The 12,518-nt window shown below is 41.6% G+C and overlaps 1 protein-coding gene across 1 annotated transcript in view; it reads left to right on the forward strand.

Annotated features, from left to right (window-relative positions):
• SUN2 (Sad1 and UNC84 domain containing 2) overlaps positions 1-12,518 on the forward strand; it is a 116,333-nt gene that overhangs the window by 43,635 nt on the left and 60,180 nt on the right. Inside the window, exons 4-5 of the mRNA XM_085601282.1 lie at positions 7,520-7,657; positions 7,741-7,836. Coding sequence (XP_085457408.1) covers positions 7,520-7,657; positions 7,741-7,836 — 234 coding nt within the window. The remainder of the gene's footprint in view (positions 1-7,519; positions 7,658-7,740; positions 7,837-12,518) is intronic.

Genomic DNA, 12,518 nt, shown 5'->3' on the forward strand with positions numbered 1-12,518 from the left:
TTTGTTTGTTTGTTTTTGACCCGTTTCAATCATAAGTACAGGACGTGTGTGATGAATAGACACCTTCTGGGAACCAGGTTCACTTGATGAACAATCAGTGGTGGTCCCGACAGTAATTGTATGATAAAAGCGTGCATCTCACTCTGGTGTACACCGAGGTGAAATAAATAAATATTACATACAGGTATGCATAAGAGACCCATAAGAAGAAGGTGCAATTCAGACCTTCATGATTGTGATTGACCCTTGACTCCGAAAACTGTGCTCTTATGTTGGTAATGTGCACTGACTCTAAAGTGCTTGGGCATGGCCCCTGTCAGTTATCCTGTGTGGGGCTCTATCAGCACCGACGTCCTTTAGTACCATTCCGAGCACAGTATCGGAAGGTTCCACGAAGTTCTGATTCACACCTTATATAACATTAATGGTGCTACAAGGACAAAGCCTGCAAATGAAAGGACTGTGAACATGCAAGTAATTATTTAAAAATTGTATTGCACACAGGCTGGTCTAGGGGCCAGATGTACGACTCGCCAATTTGCGACTTGCAAATTGGGATGCATAACAGAGTCTGAGACACTGTTTGCGATTCCTAATGGGGTCGCAAATTGCATGCATATTAATGAGGTAAGCGCAATTTGCGACCCTATTGGGAATGGCTGGCACTCCCAGGGATGGTGGCCTGCTGGGGTCAGCAGACCACCATGTCTGGGACTGCTTTTAAATAAAGCACATTTTTTTAAATGCAGCCAGTTTTCCTAAAAAAAAACGGGATACATTTAAAAAATAAAAATGAAACTTTTCAGTTTAATTTTATAAGGGCAGGCAGTGGTCCCTGGGAGCACTGCCTGCCCTTAAAAAATATTTTGAGAGCCACTCACAAAGTGGAAGGGGTCCCCTGGAGACCCCTTCCCGTTTGCGAGTGGTATACCACCCTTCTGTGAAGGGTGGTACACTGCGACTGTTTGCGGTCGCAAAACAGTCATACATAGCTTAAGGTGTCGCTTTTAGAAAGAGATGCCCTTGGAATGCCCCTTCCTAATAGCGAGTCGCTAATCTTGATCTGCGACTCGCAAAATAGGATTAGTATATGGGCCACAGGTTTTTTGCAGGCGCAAATGGGTCTAAAACCCATTTGCACCAGCAAAAAATCATAGTACATCTGGTCCAAAGAGGGCAAAGAGATTTAGTGTTTAAGATAAAACAAGTGTGTTATAAAAATATATATATTTTTTGTAATACCCAATTATACTATACCTAGTGCAAACCTTTTTTTATACGTTTCCTTTAGAAGAACACCGTTGAGAACTCGAATAATAACACCCTTAGATTACCTATCAAAAATAATAAATGTTAGTTACCATGAACCCTCAAATGACTCCCAACAATTAACTGGCTCTCAAGCGAGCTTTAGATTTGCTGATTAACCAATTGAACGTGTATACATTTCTTTCGGATAGGCAAGCATCTTGGCGAGAAGGCTTATTTCCCGTATTGTTGTCAGCCTCTCCCTTGGCTCCACAGCACAGGAGAGCCCCTCCCATCCCTTTCTGCCAGAGGCACCTGAAGGTCTCCATTATAACAGTTGTTTTTAGGTCTCGCCTAGACAGCGCTTGCACTGTCTCTTCGGGACATGCTGTGTTCAGGATATGGGCTTTAAGCTTTGCCCATTGCCCCCCCCCCCCCCCCCCCCCATGTTTTCAGTGGGCTCCTTTGACTGTCTTTTGTAAATGCTTTTCTTTCATTGGTTAATTTGTCCAGTAGTCCCTCTTTAGTCCCTCCTTTCTACTGTTGCAACCTCTCATAAGGACTGGCCCTATTACATGTAATCTTGCTTGGGATGTTTCATTTACAGTTTGTTTACTCTATTGTGGTAATAACTTTTGGTCTGCTGGTGTTGCAGGTAGAATAGCTACACACTTTCCTAACCGCAGTTCCCGCACTCCTGCTTAAATGTTAACAATGGCAGCCGCAGTCTTGTTTGTGTTGCATTATCGTGCCACTTGGCCGCCCGTGGTTTGTTTTGTTGTGCCAAGCTCACACAACTGTATTTCTACAAAAGTAAATGCATAAAAAAAAAAATAAGGCAGCCGCACAACTTTTTTGGGTCTATTTACTGACTTTTGTGGCAATGGCAGCATGCCGCTCTGTAGCTTTTTAACATCTAAAGCGAGGCATATTCCATTGCTATTAAAGTCAATAAATAGAAAAACAAAGGCGGGCGGACTCCGATTTCTTTTCCATTTATTTACTTTTATAGCAATCGCGGCACACCACGCTTTACTTTTAAACTTATTAAGCAAAAGCGTGGCGTGCTGCGATTGCTACAAAAGTAAATAAATAGAAAAAAATACAGAGGCAGTACAACTTTTATTTCATCTATTGACTTGTGGCAATGGCGGCACGCTGCACCTTAGCTTTAAACATTTAAAGCGCGGCGTGCCGCCATTGCTACAAAAGTCAATAAATAATAAAACCAAAGGCAGTCGGACGATGCATTTCTTTTCCATTTATTTACTTTGGTAGCAATCACAGCACGCCACGCTTTACTTTTAAACATCTTAAGCTAATGCTACACACGTAAATAAATAGAAAAAAAATAGTGGCCGCGAAACTTTAAAAAAATATTTATTAACTTTTGTCGCTATGGTACCGCAAGGATATTTTTAGACCAAAGGAAAACCAACACAAATTCACATTTGAAGAGCCAGAAGCTCTAAATGTAACTAATATGAGACCTATTGCATTGAAAATGCTTGCTGAACTAAAAGAATACAAACTGTTAACATGATATTCAAAAGATTTGGAATGTAAATAGATCCTGCAGACTTCAACCCCTGAGGTCATCCAAAAGCCATTTATAGTCGGAGGAAGCTTTATTTGTTTTTTGTTTTTTGCTTATCGTGCCTCATGCTCGCTCTGTATAGTCTTCCAACTTCCAAGGTGACCATAAAAAAACATGGGGCCTGACTGGGAACTGAACCGAGCGGAATTCCAGGTTGGAATTCCATTCCGAACAATTATAAGAGCTCCACTGTTTCTCTACCTTGATTTACTGTGTCTTCAAACAATGAACCTGATTTTATCGGCTGGAATTGTAGCCCAGATCTCTTCCATGACTCCTGCTTTAAACTTCAGACTGGACGGAATGCTGAATAAATCATGCATTTGTCCCCCATTCAAGAGATCTTTGTTAAATCCATCGTTAGTTTGCTCACCATGCCACCCCATTTTAGACCCAGCCATATGCAAATTATTGGAAAAGTCCAGCCCAAACAGCCAAGCTAGCTCCTCCCTGGACCGAAAACAAGCATCCTGGATCCTGTTTCAGGGTATTGCCCCTCATCAGCCAGGTTAGCTTGAATCTAGTGGCACAATGAGCAAGGGATCCATGTTTGGGCATATCCGTCCCACTTAGGGCGAACGGTGCTACACAAACAAATGATGGACAGAATGCTGAATAAATCATACATTCATCCCCGGTTGGCAGTTCAGGCTGGACTGTTACCATTAGGAGCAGGGTCAAGAATGATTTGCATATGGCTGGGTCCAAACTAGGGTGGCATAGTGAGCAAAAGAACAATGGATTGAACCCAGATCTATTGACTGGGGGAGAATGTGTGATTTATTCAGCATTCTGTCCATCATTTGTTGCCACTGCACTTAAACTTCAGACAAGGCACAGGAGGAGCAGCACATGCTCCCTCTCTTCCCAGTGCCAGCCAACATTCTCCAATCCTTCCTTCACACACCTCACCCTGTCGCTCCACCCACCTTACAACAGTTCCTGCACACTCTGACCACAGGCCCATGCACACTAGCCGGAACAAGTGGTAGATGTGGGCATCAAACTCCATGGAAAAGGGAATAACATGCAGGGTACCACCTGGTAAATCTGTGTCAGTCAGTAATTTAACTCGTAATTGCACAGTACTGAAAATTACTGGTGTGGAGTTTGCACCCTGCCAATACTGTGCAACTTGTAATAAAGGCCATAAAAGGCTACTTAAAGTGCCTGGGGATAGATCAAGAAAAATGAAAGGCCCAACAACCACTGCCCACCACAACTATCAATATACAACAAAAGTACTTCGCCACACTTAAACTTCATCAAAAGACAGAAAATGCAATGTTCTGTCCGAATGTATTACAGGGAGCCTGTGATATATTGTATTATCATTTGTACAGCACTCTCCAAATCTTCAAGAGCCCAAAATTGTATATCGTTCAAAAACATTTCTTCGTTTGAATTTAATTTTGATACTTTGAACCCATTCGTAACATCAGTCACTATTTCAACCGAAATTGCAAGTAAAAATGTTATATTATGTCATCACATTTTAACTGTGATTATAATTCATGCCACAGCTCTCCAAAATCTGGCTTTTTTCCTGATCCCAGATAATTGTTGCCTTAATCAAAGTGTATTTTGGAGTTTGTAGGCCCAGTTGTACTGCGAAGTTCTTTTTCCTTCCACAGAGGCAGTTTTGGGGTTAATTAGATGCACCCTTGGCCTCGTAACTGCCTGAATCCCTGAGGTTGCATAACCCAAGGGTAGCTCCCATCATCTTGTTGCCCTTTCTTAGCCCCATATTCTGTGGTTCAAGTTGTTTGTACACACTCCAGGCCATAAACAACTGTTAATTGCTTGTTTGGCCACGTCTAGTCTCACATTTCTCTTTTACATCCATGTGTAAGTGCAGCTACATGCTTGTTTATGACCGTTTCAGAAGTTTCACCCTTATCCACACACCACAAAAAATCAGACATAGGCCAGACTGCACTCGCACAATTCTGCCCATGATTTAGAATCTAATGTTTAAGTAACCTATCTCACTCATTTTCTCTTAAAATACACACAGGTGAAAAGTAACAAACTTTATCAAGTGCATAACTCTGGCCCTGATGTATGACATCCTAAAACCCCCCATATACGCCACAGGACAAATACCCTTCCATCTACGGCACTATACGGTGTAGCGTGTGACCCTTCTATAAATTCGCTTTGGCCTCTCATTAAGAATTTGAAGCGCTGTGTAATTACAACTACGTTACAATCAAACATACTCCAACCCTGCAGGACTGTGAGGCCATACTAATGGCAAAACAGAACTAGACAGATGTATTTTGACATAACCTGGTCCTGCTTAAGGTACAGGCTTTTGTTACACCCTGAATCAAAGTTGTGTTTTAAATTCCGATCCATGTGCAAATGGATGTTTTCACACAGATTGTAGCTGTGCATCAAATACCACATTCTGCAATTTTCTCATGACAGATTTCAGCAAATATTGCTTGAAAATATCTATTGCCACAAAATGCTAAGACATAAAAATTGCAGTGTGGTAATAGATGCACAATTCCAATCTGTGTGCAAACGTACATTTGCACATGAATGGGAATTTAAAACACAACTTTGACTTCTTAGCCGAGGTGCAATGCTTTTAATTGGAGAGTAGTGACACTTCTTAGAAACAAGTAGGCACTCTGGTATAGGGTACTTTCACTTCTATTTGTCCATTGCAATCCCTTGCTCTGCCCCGTTGTCTGAAATATTTGCCGCGTTTCGCCCCTGGTTCCAGGAACTACCTGGGCCAGCAGGAGTAACACAGGTTCCTATCCCTCCTCCCATCCAATTCACTCACTCTTCCCTGCAGACACAGGTTACACTATGCCCTTGCTTTCTCCTACTGAACCAGCTTTATGTTTTTGTTGCACTTTTATATAGTGTGAACTCAGCCGATTGGCTTTAGAGTGCTATAAATGAGCACCGGTTGCATTACACAAGGTCGGGTTCCCTAGTTCCAGAGTGGTAGTTCTGGCAGTAGCGCCTCATCCCCTCTCATATTGCTGCTCCCATGTGCCCTGCCAAGTCCTTCCGCTACGCCCTCTAGACTCTTCCTCCATGCTTGTCGTACCTGCTGGGTTGCTAAACCGAACTGCTTTTGAGTCTCCAAGTCCCTTATTTTTAGAAAAAAAATTAAGCTCCTTTGCGCATTATTAATTGTTGGAGATTGTCCTGCTACAACAAAAAAAGTTATCTGTTCATGTATTATGTAATTACTAGAAAAGCTCCTTCCGCTAATGTTTTTGGCCCCAAAATGTCTTTCTGCTGTGGTTTCTCTGCTAGTTCTGCAGTGAGTAGAAATATTGCACTCTTTTGTTGAAAGGTAGAACTGTAGTAGTAAAAGTTCTGGCATCCCGTGAGGCTAGATTATGTGCTCTAGTTTGTCTTGTTTAGTGGAACTACAGCTGTAATGGGGCTCACCAGGCCTCCTGCAGTAGCAAGAAATAGTGTTCTCTGTATACCCCCTAGTGCAGAGAAGGGGGACTGCAACAAGAAACAATTGCACAGCCTCTTTGAGGTGGGAGAAATACGTCAGGTTTTGTCTTCCAGTGGTGGAAAGTGGAACTGCAATTATAGGAGATCCGTCTGGTCTACTTGGACTAGAAGAGATGGCACATTGTACTCTCGGGCCAGGAAGCTAAAACATAAAACTTTACGAGTGTGTTGTTAACGTGTAATGAAAAACAAGCATATGCAATGCAATTGGCCTTGCATTTGCGGGAGTTTCCGCTATTGGCATTGTAAATGATAATGCGTTTTATTTATGTGTTTACAAAACCTGCAAGCTTTCCATAAACACCGGTTGCAGGTTTTGTAAACACATACATAAAAGGCATTGTCATTTACAATGTCAGTAGCTTAAACATTTGCAAATGCAATACTTTTTTGGCACCGACGCTTTAGCTTTGAACATCGTAAGCTAAAGCGCGGGTGCCACGATAGCTTCAAAAGTAAACAAATAGAAAAAAAGGCACATTATTTTTCTATGTGTTTATTTTTAAGCAATTGTGGCACCTGCACTTTTAGCTTAAGATGTTAAAATCTAAAGTGCTGGGAAGTAATAAAAGTAATTAAAATAGAAAGTCATGCGGCCTCGTTCGGCCAACAAATAAGAAAATAAAAATGGCTGCCACCATTATTCTTGCCTAGTTGTGCAGCACTGGAAAATGACAAGAAAGCAATGAGGGAAAGAGCGTGTCCTGCCAGCAACAGCAGGCACGATAAAGCGATTTAAGAAAATAGTGATCGAAGGCTTTAATTAAAGGCTACCGAGTAACCACACATGTAACAGGGTGTGTTCTCATGGGAGGTTACCAGAAGAGAAAAGGTGGTACTAATGAGGAACTACTAAGCCTATTGACCAATGAAAAGCCACCATTTTCAAAGGACAGGAGCCGATTTGTTTTTTTTAATTTTTTTTAAAGGGCGCAACTTCAAGTCCATACCTGAATACAGCATGTCTCAAGCACTGCGTATGCTAGACCTAAAAACTTGCTTCGGATCATTGTGCTCTATAAAATGTTAAGAAAAATATGTGCAATAGCTGCAGAACATGCTTGTTACGCTAATTCAAGCAACTCAGATGTTCCCCTTGCATATTCTCATATCCGGTACAGAACTGGCTGTGGTAGTCTTTGATGTTGGTTATTTTTTTCATTACTCTGCTAACAGAAAAAGACCTGGCAAGGCAGCGGAGGGCCACAGGGGGATCTTACAGTGTTGGCACCACGAATGGGCTTGCAGACGCCAAAGTCTCGTATGACACCTACGGGTCATCTTCCGGTTACTCCTCGGAGGAGGACTATACAGGTAAGGAAACCTTGATTGTGTGTGTGGGTAGGAGTTGGCAGCTGATGCTGATGTTCCCTCTCGTCCTGTGCTCTCTCTTGCAGGACAAGCCAGCTCACAGACCAGCACTTCTGGGTCTGGATTCACCGGAGCCGTCTCTAAAGCTGGCTCGCTGCTCTGGCAAGTGGTGACCTCCCCAGGTGAGAAGGAAGGGAAGCTGACTCCGTGGCTCATTGGGGCAAGGTATCCTGTCTCAGGCGGTTCCCTATGCAGATGGTCTCTTTATCGTAGCTACTGTGAACATGCACAGCACTGTAAACCAGACTTCATAGTCTGTACATCTTTACTGAGCTTTGCATTCTCACTCCTCCTTTCTGGCAAAATAGGTTTGCCAGCTGCATGGCTGTAGATGTGCAGGTTTATGCCATACTGGTAAAATAAATGTGGCCTCATAAAACATGTTCTATGGAAGTCCGAATCTGATATGTATTAATCTGACAATCCCATGTTCTTATCAGAGTAGGGGTGCCACTGCATAACCATCATAATGTTGATCTTCTCTTCTCACGGTTTGGGCCTGTGCATTGAGATGGTGCTCTGAATCTACTTAAATACTTGTGTTTAAGTACACATACCGAACCTTCATGAAAGCACCGCATAGCGTAAATTATCTGTGCAGATACATAGAGAGTAGTATGTTTTTTTTTTGTCACAGCGGGTGAGGTGCAGGGCATCACGACTGACTCAGGGCTTCACCTCTCGGGAGTCATGCCCCCTCCCCACAGTCGGCAATAATAATAAAAAGCATATAACCATCCGTGCATTTGAATATATACTAATGCTGCATATTATCTACTGGCGGTCGCCAGTAGATAGTTATAGTTAGGACCCTGTTTCCATAGGAAAACCGCAACATTCTATTTGGAATAACTTTGGCGCCGGTCGACGAATCCTCGCAAAATTTTCAAAATAGGTGGGGCGCTACGCTCCGCTCCTACCCTGAAAGTCTCGGGGGGGATTCGTCAAGCGGGGGCTGAGAAAAAAGGGGGGTCCCAAAACGCGTTTTTCCCATGCATTTTTCCATAGGACCTTTAGACACAGCTACAGCCCGAACGGCTGAACAGAGTTACTTGAAATTTGGCAGAGAGGTAGTCTACAGGTCAAGGAAGTGCCTTTTGTAGGTTTGGTGTAAATCTGTTCAGTACATCCTGAGAAAATAGCATTTAAATCAATATATATATATCTGTGGCAGCTTACGGTGCGCTTACCGTGCGCTTACGGTAAACTTACCGTACGCGTACGGTGACGTGCGCGAGCGCGATTCTGATTGGCTGTTAGATCTTAGTAAACATTCGAATCGGTCGAAACCAGGAAGCGGCGGCCGCCATTTTCTCTCTCGCACTCTGAGGGGGGGAGGAAAAACAAAGGCAAAAAACATGTAAAGGGGCTGTTTAGACAGCTCCTAACCACCTAGCCTTGATGAAGGTGTCCCCAAAGAACCCCCAAGGCAAAAAATGCAAATTTTTTTTTTTTGAAAAATTGCCGATTACGCTTACCGTACGCGTACGGTAAAAATTATTTAAAAAAAAAAAAGTATCCACACTCTCATCACCCCGTGTGCAAATGGTGCTCGACGGGCATCATTTGTGCATGGCATATATGCACTTAGAAATTTATAAAAGAATTACCTTTCTGAACGAACCGCATAATATGTCCTCCATGTGCGCACGGTGCGCGAAGCGCATCGTGCGTACATGGCCCATCCAGCGTAACGTGGGCACGCGCACCGCGTGCTCACTGTGCGCAAACGGTGCGCGAAGCGCACCGTGCGCGCACGGAACGAACTGCGTTAAGTGGGCGCGCACGCCACGAATGGCGTAAAGTAACTTAGCATTTAAAAAACCGTACAAATTCACTGAAAAAACCATAGGTTTCACACACGTTATAGTTAGGAATTAGCATTTAAAAAACCTTGCAAATTCACTGAAAAAACCATAGGTTTCACACATGTTATAGTTAGCTGGACATTTTACTGATAAAAAACCAATGAAATTCCCCCGTTATAGTTAGTGCAGGCAACTATAACTCACGCGACCGCAATCCTCTGCTGATGACATATGTGTCTTTATGAAAAAAAAATATTTGTAATATATGTATAGCTAAAATTTAATGGAAGAAGACATGGGTAAATAAGTGTCTAAATACAGTATTAGCATCAGCAGAGGATTGCGGTCGCGTGAGTTATAGTTGCCTGCACTAACTATAACGGGGGAATTTCATTGGTTTTTTATCAGTAAAATGTCCAGCTAACTATAACATGTGTGAAACCTATGGTTTTTTCAGTGAATATATATATATATATATATATATATATATATATATTACCAAAAAGATTGCCACATGCTCGGAGATGCACTCAAGAGACGAAAGCGGGCCCCCATAACTTTCAAGAAGGTCGCGTTGGACCTTTTTTGAACAATTTGAAATGAAACCCGGTTTGCGATGAAATAAAGGACCTTCTTGAAAGTTATGGGGGCCCGCTTTCGTCTTTTGAGTGCATCTCCGAGCATGTGGCAATCTTTTTGGTAATATATTGCGGCCAGCCTCAGTCGTGGAGCTTGCACCACCATATATACAATGGACTGTAGCGATATACTTGCATCTCGCATAACACAGAAGAGACAAAGTTATGCTTTAAACTTGAACCGAATTTCATCTCTACCTACTAGAGGAAATACTTGATACTTTGGTTATGTGGCAGCAACGCTCATTCCTACAAGTCCCAGGATACCCTCAGACTGAATACAGATCCAACCCACCTGGGGGCAGTCAACTACTATTTAACAGGGGCTTGCCGAGATGACGTTATCACCGCCTCCAACCAGCCGGTCCGTGAACAAGAAGCAGGAGCTTTGAAACGCGTTGGACCTTTTTTGAACAATTTGAAATGAAACCCGGTTTGCGATGAAATAAAGGACCTTATTGAAAGTTTATGGGGGCCCGCTTTCGTCTCTTGAGTGCATCTCCGAGCATGGGGCAATCTTTTTGGTTATTTATATATATATATATATATATATATATATATTTTTTTTTTTTCTCTTTCTTTTTTACACATTACTCCTTCTCCTTATTGCTCCTTAAAAGAAAACGGAACGGGCACCTCTCAATCTGTGCTTCTGTTATTTTATTTTGTGCTTTCTCGCCGCCATGACGTGTTTCGGACTACACAGAGCTCTTGATCACATGACATGCTTTGAGTGTTTCTCCCATTTTTGAAGTGACAATGTGCAATTATTGGTGAAAAACAGACTTTTTGATCGTTTTCTGTTTTCCTGAAATGTACATGTTAGTGCAGAGAATTGTACAATTTACCTGTTAATTTAAATAATTAAGTCTTTCATTACATACATTACAATACTGAATAAATTCCGTTTCAAATATTCACATGTTTAAAATATTTGAATTATCCAAGTCTGTTACAAACCATGTTTAGACATCACATCATCTCTGTATAAATACCTAAAAATGTTTTATGCATTGTAAAATCCCCTATAATCTGGATGCTAATATCAGCATAATGCTTTAAAATTCAATGTATTCAAAAAGGCCATGAGTTAAATTTTGTTTTTTTATGTATATATATATCAAAAGTACCAGTATAAATACTTCTATAAAACCAATCACATTTGTTAACAAGCTATTTTACAAACTAAGCTGGGCCTAATACGTTGCATCATAAATCCTGATATAATATACAAATGCTTTTAGGTTTGTTATAATCACAAATGGCTGTGATGTTTTGTTCCAGACTATCGGAACCCTCATGAATTATAAATTCCGACTAAGGTACATTCTAAAAGATATTTTACAATGCAAAGAATAGTGCAAATAGTGCCTGATAAAGTGCAAAGTGTCTCATGCTGTCCAGCATGTTGTTATATAAAGTGTCACCGTGCTTATAAACTTAGTGTGTTGTGCCATGAGCCCATGTACACAACTAATGGAGAATTAGTTCATATAGGGAAAAGAGGGACATGATAAGAAAAAATCAAATATATATATATATATATTGTTACTCTAAAATTTGTGATGGGTATAATACCTGAATTCAGAAACGACTGCCATAATTATAACCAAGTGTATAGGTCCTCTGTGGTATTCAAACCATGTGGACTCTTGCTATCTAGTTCTAAAATATGTTTCGTTTCATGCCGTCTTAAGTGTTGCGTCTGTTCCCTCCTCTTCTTAGAGGGGGAACGTTGTCAATTACATAATACTTAAATTCCTTAAGGTTTTTATTGTGGAACTCATTGAAGTGGCGGGCCACCGGATATATGGTATCATTATTGGTTATAGCCCTTAGGTACTGTAAAATTCTCTTGTGGGCCTGGAGGCGAGTGCTCCCCACGTATCTTAGTCCACACGTGCACTGTAATACGTAGACTGCAAAATCTGATTTGCAAGTTAAAAACTTGTCGATTTGTTTTTGGCTTGTCATTGAAAGGTGTATTATAACTGATTTTATTTTCACCATGTTTACATGCCTTGCATGTTGTACACCTAACAAATTCTTTGTGTTTGGTTAGCCAACTTGTATTTTTAGATAACTCAGGGCTACTAGGGCTACTACTGACCAGATGGTCACTGGTACTGCACGCTCTTCTGAACGTTATGATTGTAGATTGTCATTTTATCCCCTATTATAGGATCACTTTGTATCAGATGCCAGTTCCTCTTGATTATTGTTCTGATGTTATCCTTTTGTTTATTATAGGTTAAAATTAACCTAGGACTATTCAATGTGCCTTCAGAGAGAGAGAGTGTGTGCGCACACACACACACACGCGCACACGCACACGCACACACCCCCACCCCCCTCCAT

Source organism: Triturus cristatus, chromosome 4_2, assembly GCF_964204655.1.
Source record: "Triturus cristatus chromosome 4_2, aTriCri1.1, whole genome shotgun sequence".
NCBI lineage: Eukaryota > Metazoa > Chordata > Amphibia > Caudata > Salamandridae > Triturus > Triturus cristatus.